This window comes from Eucyclogobius newberryi, unplaced genomic scaffold (assembly GCF_026437365.1).
Source record: "Eucyclogobius newberryi isolate DKJ021-1_F unplaced genomic scaffold, fEucNew1.0.hap1 SCAF_17, whole genome shotgun sequence".
Classification (NCBI taxonomy): domain Eukaryota; kingdom Metazoa; phylum Chordata; class Actinopteri; order Gobiiformes; family Gobiidae; genus Eucyclogobius; species Eucyclogobius newberryi.
In genome coordinates, this window is record NW_027315801.1 from 16313838 (window position 1) to 16337373 (window position 23536).

At 44.5% G+C, this 23536-nt stretch overlaps 1 protein-coding gene across 3 annotated transcripts in view; it reads right to left on the bottom strand.

The window, feature by feature from the left end:
* Positions 1–321: 321 nt before the first annotated feature.
* The window catches only part of gnb1a (guanine nucleotide binding protein (G protein), beta polypeptide 1a), a 35406-nt gene continuing 12191 nt past the window's right edge, over positions 322–23536 (bottom strand). The window contains exons 1-11 of one of the 3 annotated variants that reach the window (XM_072449305.1): positions 14382–14494; positions 13477–13574; positions 10612–10650; positions 10260–10366; positions 7499–7562; positions 6513–6675; positions 5069–5135; positions 3303–3504; positions 2555–2771; positions 2187–2304; positions 322–1922 (exon numbers count right to left, since the gene is read on the bottom strand). In XM_072449305.1, coding sequence (XP_072305406.1) covers positions 2198–2304; positions 2555–2771; positions 3303–3504; positions 5069–5135; positions 6513–6675; positions 7499–7562; positions 10260–10366; positions 10612–10650; positions 13477–13533 — 1023 coding nt within the window. In that variant the 5' untranslated portion in view covers positions 13534–13574; positions 14382–14494 and the 3' untranslated portion in view covers positions 322–1922; positions 2187–2197. Of the gene's footprint in view, positions 1923–2186; positions 2305–2554; positions 2772–3302; positions 3505–5068; positions 5136–6512; positions 6676–7498; positions 7563–10259; positions 10367–10611; positions 10651–13476; positions 13580–14381; positions 14495–23536 lie in introns of those variants that run through there. The other 2 variants (XM_072449306.1, XM_072449304.1) reach the window with 2 other exon arrangements.

A 23536-nucleotide genomic window follows, 5' to 3' on the forward strand; every position in this document is an offset into this window, starting at 1 on the left:
CAGAAAAAAAACCTACAATGGTTTTTAAATTGATCTCGATTTTGTTTTAGGCAGAAAACATCCGCTTTCCCCCTCATCCTTTTCACTAGAGAAGCAAACTGACATTTCAAACCTAAGAATTCAAAATTGTGGCTTATTTCTTCTGCAAAGCCTTCAGTTGCTTCCATTCCAGAATGTGTTGTACTTTCTAGGGTTCATCATTCACGTATTATATTCACATTTCATGGAAAAAACTTTCTACATCACATATGTTTTAGTACTTGGTCATTGTTGGCTCCAAGGCGGTGCTGGACAGAGGACACACAAATGTAGGGGCTTGAGTGTGGATAAGAAAGTGTTTATTTCATTTGAACAGAATTACAGGTCACATTGGAGCGCGTGTGGAGCCGGAGAATCACACTCGACACAGGGTCGTCTCAAACTGCCTTTTATTACATCTTAAATAACAGTACATTTGAATATAGTTTCTATCTTGCATCCAGCGTTCGCTTGTACACTGACTGACTTCAAAATTAAATACAAAAATGAAAGGGAACGTTGGGTCAGAGCTCTACAGTTATTGGAGTTAAATGGAGCATAAGAGAAAAGGAAAATTGAATTTAAGTAATTTTAACATTTTTATTTATTTACTTTTATTTTTGCCAACTCCAGGCCTAAACGCACGATTACAGCACATGTTTGTACAGAATGTAGCAGAGAAAAACAGTGAAAATGTTACTAGTGCTAAAGAAAGAGGCATAGAGGAGAGGAACAACAGCCTGCCTTCTGCCAGTCGGCTGAAGGAGCAGGACAAACAAAGTGAACGGTCTGGAGAGGAAGTGGACTTGCTACAGAAGGAATGAAAAGTTGTTCCGTCATGGCGTCGGGTGAGAATGTACAACTGAACATGGACTTCATTTGTGGAATCCCTCCCGACCATGGACCAGGCAATGGCAGGGTCTGCTTCTCAAGTGCATAGCTTTGCCTTTTTAGTTGGATCATGTATGCACAGAGGAGCCCAGAACAAGGAAAACAAACAAATAAAAAATAAAAATATAAATACCATATCATAGTATTTATGATATATCAACATTTTTTCTTAAAGAAAAACATCAAAGAATTGAATTCCATATGCACCTTTTTAAGCAATTCTACAGCATGCGATTCTAAGAGATAACCCACCCATGGCAGACAACCAAAATCTTTTTTTGTGGTTTTTAACTTAAAAAGTTTCAAGATCATTATTTTCAAACATTGATTTATACAACATGTCATTCACAGAGTAGTAACTGCATTTCCAAGAGCGGATCGGAGAGTCCCGCCCACGGCCCAAAGAACGAGGGGACAGAAGAGAAAAGCGGGTCATCTGCACTCTACACTGTGGGCACCGGAATCTTCTATGTGTGGGCCTTGTCAAAAAGAGCATTCATTATCATAGACAGCATGTGCTTTGTTAGTTAACATTATTCTATATATGTACGTTTCATTTGTGCAAACAAAGACATGACTACACTGGAAAAGGAGGTACAAAAGTGTGGGCGCGTCGAGGACCAGAGGAGGCCTCCACACCAGAGCGCAGAAGCTGGTCACTAAAGTGAGCTTTGATCCTGGGTCAGAGCTGGACAGTCACTCGGCGAACTGTCAAACTAAAGGATGGTCAGAAGGAGGAGAAGGACAGTGCAGGGCGGCCTTGACTCATCAGCGGGGGTGAGTGAGTGAGTGAGCGAGCGGGGGAGAGAGAGAGGGAGGCTGACTTCACCGTTCTATCAGCGCTTTTCCTTTGACTTTGGAGGGACGACGACGTTGTTGTGCTCTTTTAAATAAGGAGGAGATTATTTGCCCTTGATAGTTTGTGGGATGACTGGAGTCAGTATGGTGGTGGGTGGAAAAGATTGGATATGCCAGAAAATTTTACATTGTGAAGTTGGAATGGTCCAGAGGTCGACCTGCGGAGACAAACGGGGGAAGTGTGAGCGCGGCGCACAAGAGCGGCCAAACCCGCCCCCAAGCTCATTAGTGGAGAAAGAACTGACCACAACAATACACACTTACAATTTCAAAAGAAGTCAGATTAAAGGGACTATCACATCATTCATGGCAGGAAAGAGTAGTCTAATTTATTCTGTAAGAGTAAATGTGCCTCCTTACTGCCCCCTCCTGGTCACACTAATCCCAATTATGACGGTGAAAGTTGCGTAAGCACATGTACCTTTGGACTCTAGTTCCAGATCTTGAGGAAGCTGTCCCAGGAGCCTGTGGCCACTGCCATGCCGTCATCGGTCACACCCAAACAGCTGACCCGGTTATCGTGGCCCGCCAGCACGCCTGCAACACACACACTTTACAACACTGGACGTGGAGGTTACACTTTCAAGTCGATTCATGGGACGTATTGCAATGTAAATACAGGATGGTTTATCATTTTTCTCAGCATTTGCATTAGATAAGATACATTTATACTGTTGTAAAATGGATTAGCCCTGACAGGCTCTAGTAGGTGGTCTTGAATCATGTAGCACTCATTGGCGCTCTCGTTCAGCAGAATCTGGCTGTTAAGTTAGCCGCAGAGCTGTACCTGCGCGGTCGGCCTTCAGAGTGTCCCACACGTTGCAGTTGAAGTCGTCGTAGCCGGCCAGCAGAAGACGGCCGCTCTTGGAGAAAGCCACCGAGGTGATGCCGCAGATGATGTTGTCGTGGGAGTACACCATGAGCTCCTGGTCAGCCCGCAGGTCGAACAGCCGGCACGTGGCGTCGTCGGATCCCGTGGCAAAAGCGTTTCCATTGGGGAAGAACTGGAACAAGAGCAGAACTGTCAGCTAGAGCGGACAATAAGACACTGTAGATTCTACTGTAATCTGAATCAGTTCTGAATATTTGTGACTAGCCCTGGGTCCAAAGTCAGGCCCTTTTCAATGAGGCTTTTAAAAGGAAATGTGTCCCTCATACCCATCCTGGAGTTTATTTTGTACAATTAAAAAATGTTTTCAATATTTATTTCCTGAACATAGTCAAGACATTTATGTATGAAAGTACTAAATTTGTATTCAAGTATTTCACACAGATTGAGAATTCTTAATAAACCTCCCCCATATGAACTGTACTTTCTACTTTTCAGTGCAGTGGAAAGTACAGATAGCTGCTCTCAAATGCAGGGAAATGAAAAGTATCCACTGCACAGCTTACTTCAGTACAGATACCCAAATACTTTACATAAGTGTACAGTAGTATTAAAGTGGTAGATTTGGCAGAATGTTACATCTGAACTAAAAGAGGGCGTGGGTAGCGGCTTGTGCCCCCCGCGCACACGTCCCGGTGTTACTTACACAGATGGCGTTGATGTCAGACTCGTGGCCAGTGAAGGTCTGCCGGCACATGCCTTCTCTGATGTCCCAGAGTTTAGCTGAGGCGTCGCAGGCTCCTGACACAAACAGCCTTGTGTCAGGGGCCAGGGACAGGCTCATCACGTCCCCAGTGTGGCCCGCAAACGTGGTGGTCTGCTGGCCCGTCTCAATGTCCCACAAGGCGCTGCAGAGGGCAGAGGACACAACTCTTTAATCGTGAGGCTCATTCTCAGCAATTCACAAACAGACATTTTGTAAGTTCATGTCACTGTGAGATGTGGGAAACTACTTCTGGTTTCTGCTTTTATTTCTGCTCAGCACCACATTTTAAACTCTATGTAATGGATAATGTTAGATGTTTTATGCACTGGAAATATGATGTTTTGGGTCTTGTCAGTGTTGTGCGTCAATAAACAGGAAATAGCAAATCAAAGCTAGCACACGTTAGCCTCAGCCAAGTCTTTGACATGTTACTGTGAGGTGCAGATAAACAAAATACTAGATCTCATGAAACATGAGGCTCAATATCTTTCCAAATGTCTAGGCTCGTCACAATTTTATATCATGTACATATCATATATAACATATATATTGCTACATCAAAATATGACAATATATGATACTATGGAAACTACTTACACAATAATCACAAAGCCACATAATCAGGGTAAACTATTTTAAAATACATCTTAAATCATTAGTTTGTGATAGAAGTGACTTGTTTAACACTCTAAAGCAGAGATCTATATATATTTTACTACATGAAATAAAACAATTCTCACTAATGCAAGAGAAATATACCGAGTTTATTCAAACTTTTTGTTAAGTACTCAGTCTTACTAAAGCAGGACAGAGATGACACAATCTAATTGTGAATTTAATATATATATATAAAATATTGTTTTTGAGAACTTGAGGAAATGCAGTGATTCAAATCAGATAAAGCCATACCTATGAGAGTTTGTTTCTTGAATGAAAATGTGAACCCTCTATAAAGTACCACCTAAGATAAGATGTGGCTTTGTCGAGTACCACGTCACAGTCTGTGTCACACACTGGCCCCTCAACCTGCTGCACACATGAATAAAGCTTTCCCAATAAGAGTAACGCGCACACACAAGTGACTCTACACCAGGGGGGTCCAAACTTTTTCATTTTGAAACTTATTCGGGGCAGAGGGCCACTAACAACCCGACAATGTCGAACTTGTCAAATGACAAAGTGAATCTTTCGAAATGTAGCATTTGACATAGTTTTGATGAGCCTCAACACCTTTGATAAGACTTATTAGGTTGGTATAACTGTATAATAAAAAGTATGGAGGGCCAACAAAAAGTGGTCCGAGTGCCACATTTGGCCCCCGGGCCGTAGTTTGGACATTGCACTACACACTACTGACAGCGCGCACACTACTGACAGCGCGCACACTACTGACAGCGCGCACACTACTGACAGCGCACACACTACTGACAGCGCACACACTACTGACAGCGCACACACTACTGACAGCGCACACACTACTGACAGCGCACACTACTGACAGCGCACACTACTGACAGCGCACACACTACTGACAGCGCACACTACTGACAGCGCACACTACTGACAACGCACACTACTGACAACGCACACTACTGACAGCACACACTACTGACAGCACACACACTACTGACAGTACACAGTGAGAGCTTTGTGGAGTTAGATGCATGTTGGATGGTGTTGTGTAAAAGTGCAGTTCCTCCACTCACCAGGTGGTGTCTCCGGAGCTTGTGACGATCTGGTTGTCGTCCAGAAAGCGACAGCAGGACAGGTACCCTGCACACACGCACACACACTAGCATTAGCATGAGTAGACTGTGTGCTGGTGCAGCAGAGAGAGGGGGGAAAGGGAGGGAGAGAGGAGCTGCCACACTTCCTGTGTCATGTGACGGTGCAGATAAATGCTCTTTGTGGATGTGGCCCATGTGACTGAGGGTTACTCTGGCACAGCAGCCCCCCTCTCAGTCCTCTCAGTCCTCTCAGTCCTCTCAGTCCTCTCAGTCCTCTCAGTCCTCTCAGTCCTCTCAGTCCTCTCAGTCCTCTCAGTCCTCTCAGTCCTCTCAGTCCTCACAGTCCTCACAGTCCTCACAGTCCTCACAGTCCTCACAGTCCTCACAGTCCTCACAGTCCTCACAGTCCTCACAGTCCTCACAGTCCTCACATCAGGAAGTCTGGGCCACGTTAAACTCATGTAATGATCAAATGAGGCCCAGAGCTGGAACACATGGAGGTCCAGGGCTCCTCATCAACACCCTGACTCCTTTACAAACATGCATGTCCAGACTTTATCCTGTGTACACAGTCATGCTCACTTTCCTCACCCAGAGCAGATAGTTCCAGGGCCCTAGTGCAGAGAGGGGGGGCCGGCTGTTTGTCCTGAGGAGAGGCCCCGTGTGCCGCTGCCTCTGGGTCCCAGCGCTGAGCATAATACTGTTGTTTCACATTTACTTATGTAAGAGCCTAGCTAATTAGCTTTGAGTTGTTAGCCGCAGGCACAGAGAAAGTACCTGCAGCAGACAGAGAGAGCACCTGCAGCAGACACAGAGAGAGAGTACCTGCAGCAGACACAGAGAGAGAGTACCTGCTGCAGACAGAGAGAGAGTACCTGCAGCAGACAGAGAGAGAGTACCTGCAGCAGACAGAGAGTACCTGCAGCAGACAGACAGAGTACCTGCAGCAGACAGACAGACAGAGTACCTGCAGCAGACAGACAGACAGAGTACCTGCAGCAGACAGACAGACAGAGTACCTGCAGCAGACAGAGTACCTGCAGCAGACAGAGTACCTGCAGCAGACAGAGTACCTGCAGCAGACAGTACCTGCAGCAGACAGTACCTGCAGCAGACAGTACCTGCAGCAGACAGACAGAGAGTACCTGCAGCAGACAGACAGACGGAGTACCTGCAGCAGACAGACAGAGTACCTGCAGCAGACAGACAGAGAGTACCTGCAGCAGACAGACAGTACCTGCAGCAGACAGACAGAGAGTACCTGCAGCAGACAGACAGAGAGTACCTGCAGCAGACAGACAGAGAGTACCTGCAGCAGACAGAGTACCTGCAGCAGACAGACAGAGAGTACCTGCAGCAGACAGACAGAGAGTACCTGCAGCAGACAGACAGAAAGAGTACCTGCAGCAGACAGAGAGAGTACCTGTGTGTCCGGCCAGCTCACGGCTCACGCGCACGTTGCCCTCGCGGGTTTTCAGGTTGTAGATGGAGCAGATGTTGTCGAGGCCTCCACAGGCCACGTAGTTCCCAGACGGGGCGTAGGCGCAGGTCATCACCCAAGAGGAGCGCAGCGGGATGGCATGGACCTGCAGGAGGACACGGCAACAAGATCACTGTCTGAACAGGGTCTAACATTCAGTTCATGCAGTTTATGCTTTTGTCATCTTCAAATTCTCCTTATAAACATTGACATACTCACTACATAATTAGTGTGAAAGGGCCCTGCACATAACGAGACTAGACCACTCTTATTTGTTTGGTACACAGGGTTGTGAGGGGGTTTGTCCTCAATTTAAATTACATTATTTGGAGAAAATAATCTATTTTGGCAGAGCTTATGGGCCATCAGTTTCTCTGGATTCTAAACATCTGCATCAGGCATGAAAAACCCAAATCAACCTAACGTTTTAAATGAGTTGATATACGCACTTGGAGAAACATCTGCTGATCAAACCTGAGGAACACAGCATGTCTTTCGTCCATGAGGGTTTAAAAGTGCCACGATGTTTCTCCGACTTGGCCTTTCAGGTGCAGTCTCTCTGGATCACACGTAGGCCTGTAGCACTCACCCGTCCTCCATTTTAGACAGTGACTTTTTATTTTGTTTTTTTAATACTTTTGAGTACTCTCAATTCATCAATGGCACACATTTCATAGATAGAACATGCACATTCACACCATCTTAAAGAGGCTGTACACAATTTTGTTCATGTAATAAAGTAATATCTACTCCCCCCAGTACAGATATATAGTATAAGCTCTCAGGGTCAAAGTGAGGCCGCTGTGTACTGTCTGCATCTAATTATAGAGTTGTTAGCATGCTAATGTTTGTCAGTTTTACTGTGAGAGAACTCTGCTCTGTCCTTTGAAAGTTGTGAAAAGTGTGTATAAACTCATAATGTGAGTTACCTTGTTTGTGGTATAGCTGTCCCAAATGATGAGCTTGCCGTCCTGGGAGGCACTGACCAAAAGCCTGCACACACAGACGGGTAAAGGTGAGAGGTAAAGCTACTGCTGAGGCACTTCAGCACAGGGCATCAGGAGTACTGTGTAAGAGCCATGTGAGCTACCCTGTAGCCCAGTGCTGGACACAACAGGCTGGGATGGAGACGTTTAAGGGTGTGGCAATTGTTCAGTCGAGTCAACACAACAAAGTTCAATCCTGTTAATGCGATGAGCAACACATCTGCTCCATTTACACTAAGATCACCAGGTGAAATGGGTTTGATGGATGTTTAGGACAGAACTAGTCAACTACATTCTCCTGGAGCTGCGGCATAAGTGCACAACATGCCACCACCTTTTACTAGAGCTGCAACCAACTCCATTCATGTTCTAACACAGGTGGTTCCTCTTCATTCATGTTCTAACACAAGTGGTTCCTCTTCATACAAGTTCTAACACAAGTGGTTCCTCTTCATACAAGTTCTAACACAAGTGGTTCCTCTTCATACAAGTTCTAACACAAGTGGTTCCTCTTCATTCATGTTCTAGCACAAGTGGTTCCTCTTCATTCAGGTTCTAACACAAGTGGTTCCTCGTCCTACATGTTCTAACACAAGTGGTTCCTCGTCCTACATGTTCTAACACAAGTGGTTCCTCGTCATACATGTTCTAACACGAGTGGTTCCTCATCATACATGTTCTAACACAAGTGGTTCCTCTTCATACATGTTCTAACACAAGTGTTTCCTCTTCATACATGTTCTAACACAAGTGTTTCCTCATCATACATGTTTTAACACAAGTGGTTCCTCTTCATACATGTTCTAACACAAGTGTTTCCTCTTCATACATGTTCTAACACAAGTGTTTCCTCTTCATTCATGTTCTAACACAAGTGGTTCCTCTTCATACCTGTTCTAGCACAAGTGGTTCCTCTTCATTCATGTTCTAACACAAGTGGTTCCTCTTCATATATGTTCTAGCACAAGTGGTTCCTCTTCATTCATGTTCTAGCACAAGTGGTTCCTCTTCATTCATGTTCTAGCACAAGTGGTTCCTCTTCATTCATGTTCTAGCACAAGTGGTTCCTCATCATACATGTTCTAACACAAGTGGTTCTTCATACATGTTCTAATACGAGTGGTTCCTCATCATACATGTTCTAACACAAGTGGTTCCTCATCATACATGTTCTAACACAAGTGGTTCCTCTTCATGCATGTTCTAACACAAGTGGTTCCTCGTCATACATGTCATGTTCTAACACAAGTGGTTCCTCTTAGGGATGCGTACTGCTACGATGGACCGGATCTGGACTTGTAAAAACGTTTCGGTTCAGGTAAAAAAAAACGAAACCCCGGTGATTCGGTTCTGGACTCATAAAATATAGCACTGACATACTATATCTTTTTTGTTCTAGAATCTAGACCATCTTAAACCTTCCATTGATCGCGAAATTCGCGCTGGAAAAGACGTAAACATTGCCATACGCCGCCGTCAATAGCGCACACGGACCATAATTAGGGACGCACGCGTCTTCCGGGCATAAGTTGAAGCTGGCGAAATAAGTTTAAAGATGCGAGACAGGAGCGCCTCGTACGTGTCGAGCGGCGCAGAACCGTGTATACACATGTGAACATTGAAGCTGCAGCCGGTAAGATCGCTGGCTTTTTTTGAACTGTTTTAAGCTGTGGCCGCCGCGTGTGATGTGATTGTTAATGTACCGTGTGCGTCGCCGCGTGTTAAAGGGGCGGGGTCAGCGTGGGGTCTTTCCTCTGGGTGTAAATATGAATGAAATAACTTAAGTGTTGTGGTGTGATGTATTTGGCATCAAGTAAATACAAAGTAAAGTAAAAGTAATATTGCTTAATTGCTGCATTCATTAATTGGAGTTGATATTTTGTAATAGTATTTTGTATTTGTATTCTACAGTTGTTAAATATGGTCTGGTGTTTAATGCTGCTAATATGATGTATTATTTTGATGTGTTGTGTAAAATATTTTCATATTCTACTTTGATACTGCTTGCTTTATAGTGATTCAAGTTGACTTTTATGCTAGTTTTTGTAACTCTGTTATTTTACACTGTGACTTAATTATTTACACTGGTGTATTGTCTGTTTGAAGGTTTTTACCTGACTTTTGATGCCAATGGATCTGAACATTAAATAGTGGAAAAGGCAAAACATTGTATCAGATGAAACAACTGCTTTGACCCTTGACCCAGACTGACTGTCAACAATAATCAACATGCTCTTGTTGTTGAGTTGAGTCTTGAGTTGTTCAAGTGATGTGTGTTAACTGTTAAGCTAGCTGCTATAGTTTAGCAGCTAGTTAGTAGCTTGTGATTTGTAAGTTGTAACCTCTGTTAAAAAACAGTGAATAAAGCAGACAAGTTGAGTTTATTTCAATCTGCAGTTAAGCCTTGTGTTTGATAGTCGTCCTTGTTCAAGTGTCTTCAATTGAGCCAAGTAGCTTGTGTTACGCTGTTGTAACATTATGCAAATATGGCATGGTTTAGGTCCGGACCTAATGAGTCCGGACCTGAACCTAAACCTCTGGATTTGAATCCGGACTTGAACCTGAACGCGGGTTTAGGTATGCATCCCTAGTTCCTCTTCATGCATGTGATTTTGAGTTAGGTAAGCCCAGCTGTCAACATTTTAGCCTTGTCTTGTGTAAAATCTTCCTGAATCCCTCAGCAGCGCAGTGGCAGTGGCAGTACCTGGAGTCTGTGCCCCAGTGCATGGCGTAGATCTTGGCCAGATGCCCTCTCAGTGTCCGTCTGGTGCGCATCTGGATCCGGCCCACAGGGTCGATGTTGGCCGTGATCTGGAGGATTCAGAAGGACAGGTGAGAAAAAGCGTGTGTGTGTGTGTGCGCGTGTCTGTGTGTCTGTGTGTGTGCATGTGCGTGTGAGCGTTTGTGTGTGTGAGTGTGTGCGTGAGTGTGTGCGCGAGTGTGTGCGTGAGTGTGTGCGCGAGTGTGTGCGTGAGTGTGAGTGTGTGTGCGTGAGTGTGTGATTGAGTGAATGTGTGTGTGTGTGAGTGCGTATGTGTGTGCGTGGGCGGACTTACTTGAGACAGGGTGGCATCTGCGCACGCTTTCCTGGCATCCTGAAACACAAGAGAGTTAAGAGTTGAGCCTGATGAAGGACAGGATTAGAACATCTGTACAGTCACCACAGAACCACTGTGGTGACTGTGGTGACCGTTACTTCAAAATAATAGTAGTACCAAGTACTGTAGGAGGAGGAGTGGCCAAACGTCTCCACTCTTAAAACTATTGTCCAATTGAAATAATTACATTTTTGGGAAACTTCTACTCTGCCTGGCATCTGATTTATAGTTTTAAGTTGACTGAATGGCAAGGACAAAACATGAGTTTATTTTCAAAGAATAGACAAATGTTCAAAATGAATCATTTCAAATGGTCAAAATAAAACACTTTTACACAAGTGACTGTTACTCCATATTGAGTAATATATTGTACAGTGTGAAAGTATAGCATCTGAAAACTACTCTGAAACATAACATTTTCAAAAGTAAATGTAACAAGTACTCGGGTATATTTACTTGGAAAAACTACCTCTGGTCTGGGCATTAGGTATGGTTATGAACAGGTATAAATACCATAAATTGTCTAGATTTTCTTTAGAAGTATTGATCGCATGGTCAATTTACAAATATAGAGAGGCTAAAAGTGCCAGGAGTTCACTGTGTGACCAGTACATCAGTGCATTGGATGTTCAAGTGTGAGATTTTGTGGCATCCATTTTTCCCCCCTTGGCATCAACATTGAGTTTGTTAGTGTTGTGACAACACGACTAGAATGCTTTAACCATGTTTTACTATATTCCCATCAATAACAAATCAAATCAAATCAATTTATTTTTGTAAGGCCCAAAATCACAACAACAGTTGCCTCTGCCTTCAAGCCTTCATATTTAGTCCAGGGGTGTTAAAACTGGCCCGGGGAGCCAACTGTGGCCCTCAAACCTTTTTCTTGGCCCTCAGATCTGAATTGGCCCATTTCAGATTCTCTACCATTATATTCCCAATAACTAACACCTTGTGGTGGATTAAGGCGTGGTAGTCACAATAGCCCCCTGAGAGATTGAAAGTATTGATCACCGACCTGCGGCGTTGCTCCTGGTCTATGTTTGGACACCCACTCATCCGTCTCACTCAACAAAGCTCAAAATATTCTCCACAAATGTCAGAGATAATGCCATGACTTGGGAAAGTGAATTTGAATGCTCTGGACTTAAGAGTAAAAGTTGTCTTCAGCACAAAAGAGGGTTTATTTTGATCCAAGTATCAGTGTGGAGACTACACAGAGACATACTTATTATATTCTCACTGCAGACAATAGTTTGGAGGCAGGATTAAACAAATCTTATCTGTGTTCACTTTAGTTAGCACTTAGCTCATGAAATGGAACCACATGTAAACATTACCAGTCTGCGCTCATTGGCTACTGTAAAGTGCCTGATGTATCCGTTTACTGGACTCGCATTGAGCTGTGAAAAGAGCAGGCCGCAAAATAGACGGGGGCCCGTAAGCAGTCAAATCTCCGGCGGGCCCGCGGTTTGAATTAGGAGGGGGCCCGCCGTGCCCCTGTATCTAAATTCCTCAAAAAAAAATCAAGATTTAACTAGTAATTTGGCCATATTCGGGGCATTTTCATCGCTTTAGTTTCGTTTTGACAGACATGCCCACTTCGCAGTCTTCTCGCTTCTCATTGGCCGAGCGATGTCCGTGATCTAATTTCGATGAGCGGGCATCTGATTGGCCGCTGCGTTCGCGTCGCGTTCATGTGTCCTCGGATATGCCGGATCTCCTTGTGTCAGATGCTGTATACAGTATTTATTTTGTATCTAAGAAACATTATTATATTGAATTAAACTGTATTGAAAGATCATGATCTCTCTGGTTTATAGGAATTCAGTATTTGTGCTCTTCCTTCATATCAAATAAAAGAGAAAAGTACTTTAAATTGTTTTACATGCTAATAACGAGGTTTAAAACAACAAATTTATCTTGTTCTTATGACGCCGCACGCGCTTGTGGACCCCTGAAATTGCTGGGGGGCCCCTAACTTTTTTAGGTAGAGGGCCCCCCTGGCCCCTAACTTTGAAAATCTATGTCTCAGTCTGAAGAGGCGTTTATGGTATGCATTCACGCATTTTACTTTCTACGTGCGCATATTAATGAGCTTTTCCTATGGGGTAGTTCACTTCAATAGTAGACAGGTTTTAAAAGGAATAAGTCTTATACAAATATACTACAAAAACATATATAATTCATTATTTATTTTATTCTTGTCCTTAAAACGACATGCTCTAGTACCTTTGCTTTGACATGTTTTGGCATTTGCTTAAAGCAACATATATTTTTTCCTCCGTCAGGCATTTCCTCTGGTGCACCATCTACTGGCAACGGAGGGAGTTACATACAAACCTAGCTTGCCTCGACATGCTAATGTAAGCATGCAGTTGCAATGAACGTGATTTGAGGCAGAAATGCTTTTATATAGCTTTGAGATCTCCTGTGCTGTGAAGTCCATAAATCATCGGCAGACTCGTTCTATGACGTCATAAAACATTTGGATCAGTGTTTTCTGAGGCTCAGTGGGAGAAGATTCATCATACTAGTGTGAATGTATGAGGGAACAACGTCAGGACATGGTTAAAAGTTCAAAAGTCCTTTAAAAGTGACTGATAAAGAGGCAGAATAACAGTAAATGTAGCTTAAATAATTTACAAACCATGTTTATAAAATTAGCTGCCAAGAACTATTTATAATTACATTACTGGCAGTTATATCAGCTATTGACAATATAATATCACATCACAATTGGGGTATGTTAGCGTTGGGATTAGGTAGAGAGAAAAATAATAAAATGAGGTGATGGAGCAGTGGAGCAGGAGCAGGACTTACTCTGATCTGGTTCTTGAGCTGCTCAGCCTCCTGGCGTAGCTGATCCAATTCACTCATTTTCCTCTTCTAATGCTGGGCTTCTCTCCTCCACCTAGACTCTGGTCTGCACAGGGACACAGGAGAAACACGTCGTTAGCCACAAGCCTTCACCAGAATGGACCACAGTACAGGACACAGACAGCACGCTATTCCGGCTCCTCACAACTGGACTCGAGTGTTCATGTGTCACAGAAAAATACCAAAGCATTAAGGCCAGTATAGCGCTTTTTCATTTTTCATTTCATTTCCATTTTTTGCGACCACCACGATGGGAACCCTGCCTGATTAGGCAGGGTTCCCATCGTAAGTACCGGTCAGAAGATTGAACCGACCTGTGGGCTACCATGACCCAAGGCCCAACTAAAGCAAACTAATGAGTTTGTCCTCGATAGACAGAGGGCTTCAGTTACAATTTCAAGCACTTCAAAAAAATTTGCCGACCTTGAAACGACACACTCAAATCCAAGCCCTTTCAAGGACTTGTGGAAACGCCAAAGATGAAATATTTGGGAAAAACACTGCAATTAGATTTGTTATTTGTGTTTTGATAAATGGATTCTGTTCAAAGTCTTACAAAAATGTGAACAGAATTGTAGATGCGTCCAGGAGAATTTGACAAAAAGACGTATGAATTGACAAAGTTTGTTTATTTTCCAGAATAGGAAATTGTGTTGGCACTATAAAAAATGTTCAGCCTTTGCGATTTGCCAATTGCCCCTGTTCAAATCGATTCGATTGCGATGAATCTTGCGGCCCGACGAACGCGACATTTCAGCCGTCCCATAAACACAAACGCAGCACTGTTCTGAGGTGATCCTAGCTACTGTCCGGACCGTGCAGTATCCAGCCGGCCCTGCTGAAGTTACCGTAGCCCCGGTCAGCTCCTACACAGCACCAAATCCAGCCGTGGAGACGCAGAGAGGCGGTGTGTGTCTGGTGCGGTGGACGCTCTGGCTCTAAACTCTTCTTCAATGTCATCCTTGTAATCCTAGGGACACAGTTGATTCAGCTCCTCGGGACAAATCGGGTTAAGACAAAACCTGCTGATGATCCTGAATGCAGTGGCCTTCTCGCTGACCTCAATCCTCCGGCGCACACTTTCACCGCTACAGGTCTTCAGACAGCACGCCGCTCGCAGTTTAGAACTCTTAATAAAAGTGAAAATGACCAATCTTCTGTGTCCAACAATGACTTCTACGCAGAACTTTTGATCAGCAAAATATTGGGCAGGTACTACTGTACTATTAATACATTTTGATCTAGTGATAGAAACAGATTCATTGACTTCATGTTCAAAACCACAGCAGCAATTTGTCGTTTACATTTATTTTGCGGCTACATTTCATTTATCGCTCAGAGTCTGAACAGGGATGTGGGCGGGATATGGGGTAGGCCGAGACAAATGTGTTCTGCCTCAGCTGCAGGACGCCAAATACAACTCGAGTAAACTAATGAGGAAATACTGTTGTACCAAGGTTAAAAGCTCATTAAAGTGACTCAGCAGAATGTCTCTTTAAGAGTCAAATAATGTGAGTGTTTGCAGTGAGACCGGTTCTCCAGGAGACACCATGTTATGTCACTGTAAAACACGCATGGACTTAAGGAAAGCGGTCTCAACTAGAATGAAAAGAATAAAAAGGAATCAAACCTGTCATGCTGATAGGCTTATTAACATACCTTGGTATAATCTCTCAATCGTTCAGAGCATGATTCACAGTAGAAGTTATGCAAGTATTTTTCTATGAATAATTTTAAAGTTTTTATTACAAGGACAAAACCCATTGAAACCCATTGATTTTCTGAAGGAGATCAACAAAACAGTGTTGGAGTTACAGTCAACCTGTATCCATGGGTTTCAGAGCGGAGATGATCTTGACATTGCCATTAACTTTTTGAATGAGCAAAAGTCCTTAAAATACCCCCAGGAAGAGGTAGACAGGATCTAAAGCTGGGGAAATCCACAAAAGAGCTCAGGTTTAATGTCAACAACTTTACATTACAAGCTACAAATGCTTAAAGCTACGTACAGACCGCAGACGCCTAATCGCGCCCGACGCAGAATTTCAGGGCGTGTACATTTGAAAGGTTTACGCACCAGACGTGCGCTCTCGATGCTCCGGGCACTATACACAGGCGCGCGTACGGCACGCTCGAGCTCTTTGTGCACATGCGCAGTAGAGGTGTTGTCGCATGAGCAGTGGAGTTGTTGTCTGTGTGGCCTTTCATTGTGTAAAATTGCAGATATCGAGAGTGTTGTTTTCGCGTTTTTGGTTTGTTTCTGTCTCTGTATTCCACCGTGAATACATCGTACAGCTCCTTTCTCCCACACACGGCCACAATCAATCGTTCGTCTGCCATTGTTGACAAGGAAAAAGTGGCGCTTCTTGGGGAATTCCACGGGGAATACCGGAAATGCGAGGGGAAATACGTACGTACGTCACTGGAGCGTCAGCTCTGATTGGCTGCTGCGGCGCTTCTGCTGCAGAGACCTGGACATATCTGAGCGCGTTGCGCAAGCCTCATCGGCCGCATCATACGTGCGCTCAAAGCGTCGAGAGCGTAAGAAAACGCACCAATCCCGCCGCACAAACGAAGAAATCGCACAATGGATAACGCACTACGTGCTCGACGCGCGTTTACTATATACTTTGAATGTAAACTGGACGCTTCGGCCGCGGCGGTGTGGAAGCCCCTTAAGGCTAAGAGATACATTGACAAATACAATATAAAAAGTAAAGAAAAGCCGTGAAACAACTCAATAAGCTGCTGAGTCGCTACAGGTAAAAACATTTATAGACTATAAAGTGTCAAAATAGTTTTTAATTCGGCAAGTTTAAAATCTCCAGTGGTTTAAAGGCGGTATGGACGATTTTTCGGCGATTTGAGAACGCAGGCGGAAGTGCACATGCGCACTCCTTCGTGCGGACTGATACAACACACACGTGCGTTTGTTTATTAGCGCAACGGAGCGCATGGCATCTCTCGTCTCCCGTAGATTTCTGTCCACTTCTGCGTCAGCTCAAACTGTCTTTCTCCGTCTTCATTTTGCCCCGTACACTGAGGGAACTATATTATGATAGATCCATGCGCTTAGGCACGCGGAAACGTGAGGAGGAACCGCATGCGGCTGCAGGTGAGCGGTAGGTGCGTTTTGTGAATGATACGTGGCAGGACAAATGATTTATCCACGCCACGAGGAAATATGATACAAAATTTGCTGAAAAAATCGTCCATTCCACCTTTAACTTTACGACAGGCCAAGTGAAAATTCTCAAATGTGGCAACACAATCCTTTTTCATCAGCACCTTCATGTTAGCCGCATGCTAACACTGTAGCATTCCTCTTGCTTGTCTGAGGTGCTGCTGCTGGACACAAAGCACTCCTAAAACACAAATCTAACCTGTGCTTTTCTGTAAACACTCTTTACATTCTCAACGTTACACTTGTGCCGAGCAACAGAGGCGAAAGGGGGATATTTGAATAGCTTCGTGTGTGTTGTGTATTCTGACCACTTTAAAACTTTCCGTTGGTGAAGAAAACTGAAGCCAACACAGACTCCTTCAGCTTATGACAGTATCCCAGACCCACTCAAGCATGTCCTCCTCTGAGTCCTGTTGTATGTCGAGATGTACCGAAAAGCAGCGGTGGTCTGAGCGCACGTGCACATGCCCACACACACGCCCACACACACGCGGACACACACAGAGGGAGAGGGGTGTGACATCAGGCGGTCTGTGTGCTGCAGAGCCCGGCCTCAGCCTCAACCTCACTCACACTGTGGGCTATTTTTAGCCAGGTGCTGGAGGAGGGGCTTCACTGTGAGCTGTGACAAGCAGAGAGAAGCAGAGGAGCGGGTTTTCCCTGTGCCAGGAGGAACCGTGTGCACACGGTTCATACCAAAATGCAACTGACCATTATTTAACCAGGGTCATCTCACATTCAGACTCTCCTTTGCTACTGTGCAGACACAGGACATACCTGCAAAGCTCTGGCCTGGGAATTGAACCCAAAGGATTCTGCTAAATACTATGCCAACCAGATTTGAGGACCTGTGGCGTTGCATCAAACCTGCTGCTTCACTCTTGTGTAAGTCCGCCCACAGCTCCCCTCATGACATGTTTGGACAAGCACAGACGTCAGTCACAGTTACACAATTACACTTTGCACCATGCTTTGTGTGTCACAGTGGAGTGTACCAAACACATATGCAGGAGCAGAGCTGATGTCTGTGAGGAGAGGGAAGTGCACTTCATTATTTAGGCCCTACTGCCAGCAGCAACCTCAGCAGGCGGGGGAGAAGGGAGTGAGGAGGGAGTGAGGGAGCCTCGGGGCTGCAAAATGGCGCTTAATTCAAATCAATGGGCCGTGCTCATTAGCACATGTCGCCAGATTAGACTTTAGCAGCTAGGTACATCTGTTGCTGTAGAGCCCTGAAGTGACGCATTCTCGTTTTCCACATGAGAGCTTGAGTTCCAAGAGCGGAACGGTGCGAACGAGCCGAAGCTAAAGATTAGAAAGCCGTTTTAAAGGGAAAAAAATGTATGTGTAAAAATCACCACAAAGTCTGACCGTTTTGAAAGCTGCATGTCCCTGTCAGTTGGAAAAGTTTGTTTTTGCATTGCACTCAATGGGTCAAATACACTGGGCTGCCAAGGATTTTAGTGCTGTAGTACCAATGGACTGGCCAATAGGGCCATCAGATCCAATATAGCAATAGAGCTTGTGCACATGTCATAATATCGCAGCATGCATCACCAAATTCCACACTGGCAGCAATGATCAAACTTAATCTAAGTTTCAGAGATTTGCAACGGGAGGGAGGGAATGAGGGGGGAGGGAGGGAATGAGGGGGAGGGAATGAGGGAGGGAGGGATGAGGGAATGAGGGGGGAGGGAGGGAATGAGGGGGGAGGGAATGATGAGGAAATGAGGGGGGCGGGAGGAATGAGGGGGTTGTTGCTTTTGCTCCAGCGGATGTGGACACACGACACACCTTTGTGAGCTCACACACATCCACCTCGAGACATTCCAAATACTACAGTGACTGGCTTTAGATAACTGTCAAAATAATGCAGTGATTCACAGAGCAAACACAAACTGAGCCAGAGAATATGAGACACATTCTTTTTGTACTGGGTGGCTGATACAGAGAACTTGATACGATATGCGTCCTTATTCATGATTTTCCTTAAAACCGGTGTAAAAAGGGTTAACAAAATTATGTTTTGATTAAGTAGAATAACAAAATTTATTAGAATTTCATGTTCACACTGTCCTCAATATCAGAATACAACTGTCCTATGATGAAGTCACATGTTCAGCTCCTCAGACTGTGGGTGTAATTTATAATTTATGTTGTTTAAAAGTATCACGATACGCATCTCTGTATCAATATACGTATTGTCAAGACGTCTGTTATGATGTATCCATCCATCCATCCATCCATCCATCAGTCCATTTTCTGCCGCTTTATCCGGGGCCGGGTCGCTGGGGCAGCAGTCTGAGCAGGGACTCCCAGACTTCCTTCTCCCCAGATACTTCCTCTAACTCCTTCGGGGGGATCCCGAGGCGTTCCCAGGCCAGCCGAGAGACAGTCTCTCCAGCGTGTCCTGGGTCTTCCCCGGGGCCTCTTCCCGGTGGGACATGCCTAAAACACCTCAGAGGGAGGCGCCCAGGAGGCATCCGGAACAGATGCCCCCGAGCCACCTCAGCTGGCTCCTCTCGACGTGGAGGAGCAGCGGCTCTACTCCGAGCTCCCCCCGTGTGGCCGAGCTCCTCACCCTATCTCTAAGGGAGCGCCCAGCCACACGGCGGAGGAAACTCATTTCGACCGCTTGTATCCGCAATCTTGTTCTTTCGGTCACTACCCAAAGCTCATGACCATAGGTGAGGGTAGGAACGTAGACCGACCGGTAAATAGAGAGCTTTGCCTTTCGGCTCAGCTCCCTCTTTACCACAACGGTCCGATGCAGCGACTGAATCACTGCAGCCGCTGCACCGATCCGCCTCTCGATCTCACGCTCCATCCTTCCCTCACTCGTGAACAAGACCCCGAGATACTTGAACTCCTCCACTTGGGGCATGGACACCCCACCCACCTGAAGAGGGCAAGCCACCTTTTTCCGGTCAAGAACCATGGCCTCGGATTTGGAGGTGCTGATTCTCATCCCATCCGCTTGACACTCGGCTGCAAACCGTCCCAGTGCATGTTGCAGGTCTGGTGTTGCAGGTTTGATGGAGCCATCAGGACAACATCGTCTGCAAACAGCAGGGATGGAATCCTGTGGTCCCCAAACTGGACACCCTCCGACCCCTGACTGCGCCTAGAAATTCTGTCCATGAAAATTATGAACAGAACCGGTGACAAAGGGCAGCCCTGGCGGAGTCCAACATACACTGGGAACAGGTCTGACTTACTGCCGGCAATGCGAACACAGCTCCTGCTCCGGTCATACAGGGACCGGACAGCCCTGAGCAAAGGGCCCCGGAACCCGTACTCCCGGAGCACCCCGCAAAGGACACCTTGAGGGACACGGTCGAAAGCCTTCTCCAGATCCACAAAGCACATGCGGACTGGTTGGGCAAACTCCCATGAACCCTCGAGCACCCGATGGAGGGTATAGAGCTGGTCCAGTGTTCCACCTCCTGAATCTGAGGTTCGAAAATTGAGCACAGCACTAGTTGAAATGTGGTTTGGGAATTATAAGAAAGCGAATAAAGTCCTCAGAGACATTGTGATGTCCTAATGCTGTTGTCCTCGTCTTGCGTTCGCAGGCCCACTCGGCTATCAGCTTTAAACAATGTTAAAGATGGGGTCTCGCTCCTCTAACTGTGACATGTAGCATATGTTTTCCTGGCTGAGCGCTGGGTGGGGGCCGTGGGCTGTAGTTCTGGGGGAAGCCATGCATGGTAAATGTCCATAAAGCTAACCAGGTCACAAACACACAGGGACAAGAGAATGGCAGACAGTGGGCCAGGGTGAGTCTTAAAAGCCTGCTCCAGCTGCTTCCCTTTAGAAGTCAGCCTAAGGAGGTCAAGACGCACACATTGTACGGGACAAAGAGGTGCTTTAGGTAAACACAGGCACCACTAATTCACCCGCCTGCAATCATTCTGACAGAGACCCCAGTACAGAAACGTCACACTGATCTGTGGCGACGGCTCTGGAAACACAAGTATCAGAAACCAAGTTTACGGATTCTACTGGTGCAGTTTATCTCAGAGTATGTGGAGACTTGGAAGACTAAAACATGTAATGAACTTACACAAAGAATCAGAGAGGCAGAGAGAATATTTACTTGTGCCTTTATACATCCACTTGATAAATAGGACATATACTGCACATTTGAGACGTGTGAAAAGGAAAAGAAACATCAGACAAGACAACGATTTTCTTTGTGGACCTCCAGTTGGACTGAGATGTGGACATCACGTGCCAGGTCCACCAACACTAGTCTTTTCCTGTATTTTACGAGACGTGAAGTCTGCTCTGGAAGGGATGGGACAATAAAAACAAGACAATCATGTGTGCCACATTTTGCATCATTTTGATTAGGGCTGACAGGTTCATTGATTAATTGCCACTTAGGCCGTGGTTATTTTATTACTTGGTTTATGGATTTGCCACTCTTAGATTATTGATTTCTACAATATAAATAAAATAAATTATCCTTTTTTTATAAAGTACCGCCGACACCGCAAAACAGCATTAAATGAAATATAAAAAGCGGTATTAACCCTTCGGGGTCCGGAGCTTTTTTGGCCGTTTTTGGGTACCTTCAATTTTGCCCTGATATACTACATTAAGAAATGTTTACCAGACCAATGTTGGGTTTTTTTTTTTTTCAGCACAACCTCACCTATATGATCTGTTAGTTAGTTTTTCAATTTGACATACTATTTCAACATACTGGACCTTAACACACACTGAAACCACACAAGTCTGTCTAGAAAAATGTTTTATTGTAAAACCCTCAAACATGCTCAAACAAGCATTTAAAAAAGGTTCAAACTGAACCACAAGGTGCAAATATGAACAAATAAAAGTATTCTTGTGATATATACAAGCAATAAACCACTATTTACAATAAAAAAGTAGGTGAATCCACAGGCGTTTTTCTATTTGTGCTACAACAGTTTCTGTCCAAAATGACACAGAGAGCCACATCACAGGCCTTGCACTTCCATGTGAGTGATGTTCAGAAGGAACTCTAAACCAGGTCCAACCCAGGTCTAAACCAGGACTAAACCAGGTCTAAACAAGGACTAAACCAGGTCTAAACAAGGACTAAACCAGGTCTAAACCAGGACTAAACCAGGTCTGAATCAGGTCTAAACCAGGTCTGAATCAGGTCTAAACCAGGACTAAAGCAAGTCTAAACCAGGTCTAAACTTGATCAACATGAAGTGTGTGCCTCATTTTGCTTCACAACAACTATTCTACTGATAATAAAATACTTGAAATACTAAAACTCTTCAAAACTATTCAAAAACAGCAGAGAATCCTCTTGTTCGTTCTCTCTTTGACTAATTGTCATGTGACTGAATGTTTACATACGCATATTCTTCCGCACATTTTTAATGGAATTGAAATGATCATAATCATCGATTTACACAAAAAAAATACTCAGACGTAGCGTCAGGTCTCCGCTTCCTCATGACGTCGATGGCAGCCGTCTACGTCACTTAGTTTTCATGCTCAAAGCAGACCATGTATCAAAACGCACCGGTGCGGGCGTCGACCCCGAAGGGTTAAGTCAAAAGATCAGAGCGTGTGAAGCAATTTTTCGTCAAAATCCTGCGGGAGTCTGTGACGGAGCGGGTCCGTCCCTGTGCGCGGTCCCGGCAAGAGCGCGTGCGCCCTTTCCTCTGTCTGCTGCGCGCAGCGCCAATTCCTTTAATCGCAAATACACATTTTAAACCTGTTTACCACATTTTCTCCAGCGCGTTTTGACGTGACTAAGGGTGCACACTTAGAAGCGTCAGTTCCACCAATGCAAAACACGCTAAATCTACTGTTTCACTCACTCACCTGCGCGCCGTGTTCCCCCCCTCTCCTCCCGTGGTTCGTTTTGGGCAAACCCGGAAGAAAAAATCTTTTGAAATGGAAATTATATTTATATTTTGTCTGCATGTTCAATTTATTTCATTTAAAAATCCATAAACCAAGTAATAATATAACTGCGGCCTTATCAAGTGAGAAAATTAATTCATTGAATAATTGCTATCGACTAAACAGACTCTAAACACATGTCATGAGAATTACATCATACTGACATGAATAAATATTTGAGCTGTAAATATTCTCCACCTCAAGTGACATCATTTGTGCTACACCTGGATCAAACGTATCAAATCAAAATCTCTGATTCACAAGCCTTATGCAATCTAAACTAGTAATTGATGAATGAATGAATAAACAATTAATCAGTTAGCATTAGCACAATAATAGTTAGTTGTAGCTAGAGCTGGGTTTCGATTCAAATTTCAGAATCGATTCGATTCCGATTTTTACGTTTCAAAATCGTTTTTTCCCGATTTTCTCAGATTCCATCCGATTCGATTTTGATCTGATTTCCGATTCGATCAGATTTGGATTCGATCCGGGGGTTAATGTTATTAAAAATGAAAAATGTATTTGAACCGTTTCCTTCACTTCATGACTGTGTAGAGAAGCAACATATTAAAACTAGTATTATATCAATATTACACAGCAAATCTTACAAGTATTGGTAGTTACTGATGGCTAGAAGACTGATGAAAAGGTTAAGGGTCAATCTACCTTCAAGAAAGATAATTCAGGACAATAAATGGAGGACATCATTGAGGTGACTACATCTGCAACAGTGGATTCCTACTGGGACACTAACCAGTGCATTATTATTATGCTTGAAAATAATTAAGAATTCACCCAAAAGCGGTTGCTACCAAAAGCATTTTTATTTTAAAACTGCTCACACACTGCCAGTACTGAAACTGGAAGTATAAAATTTAAACGTTGAGCATTTTTCAATATATATAT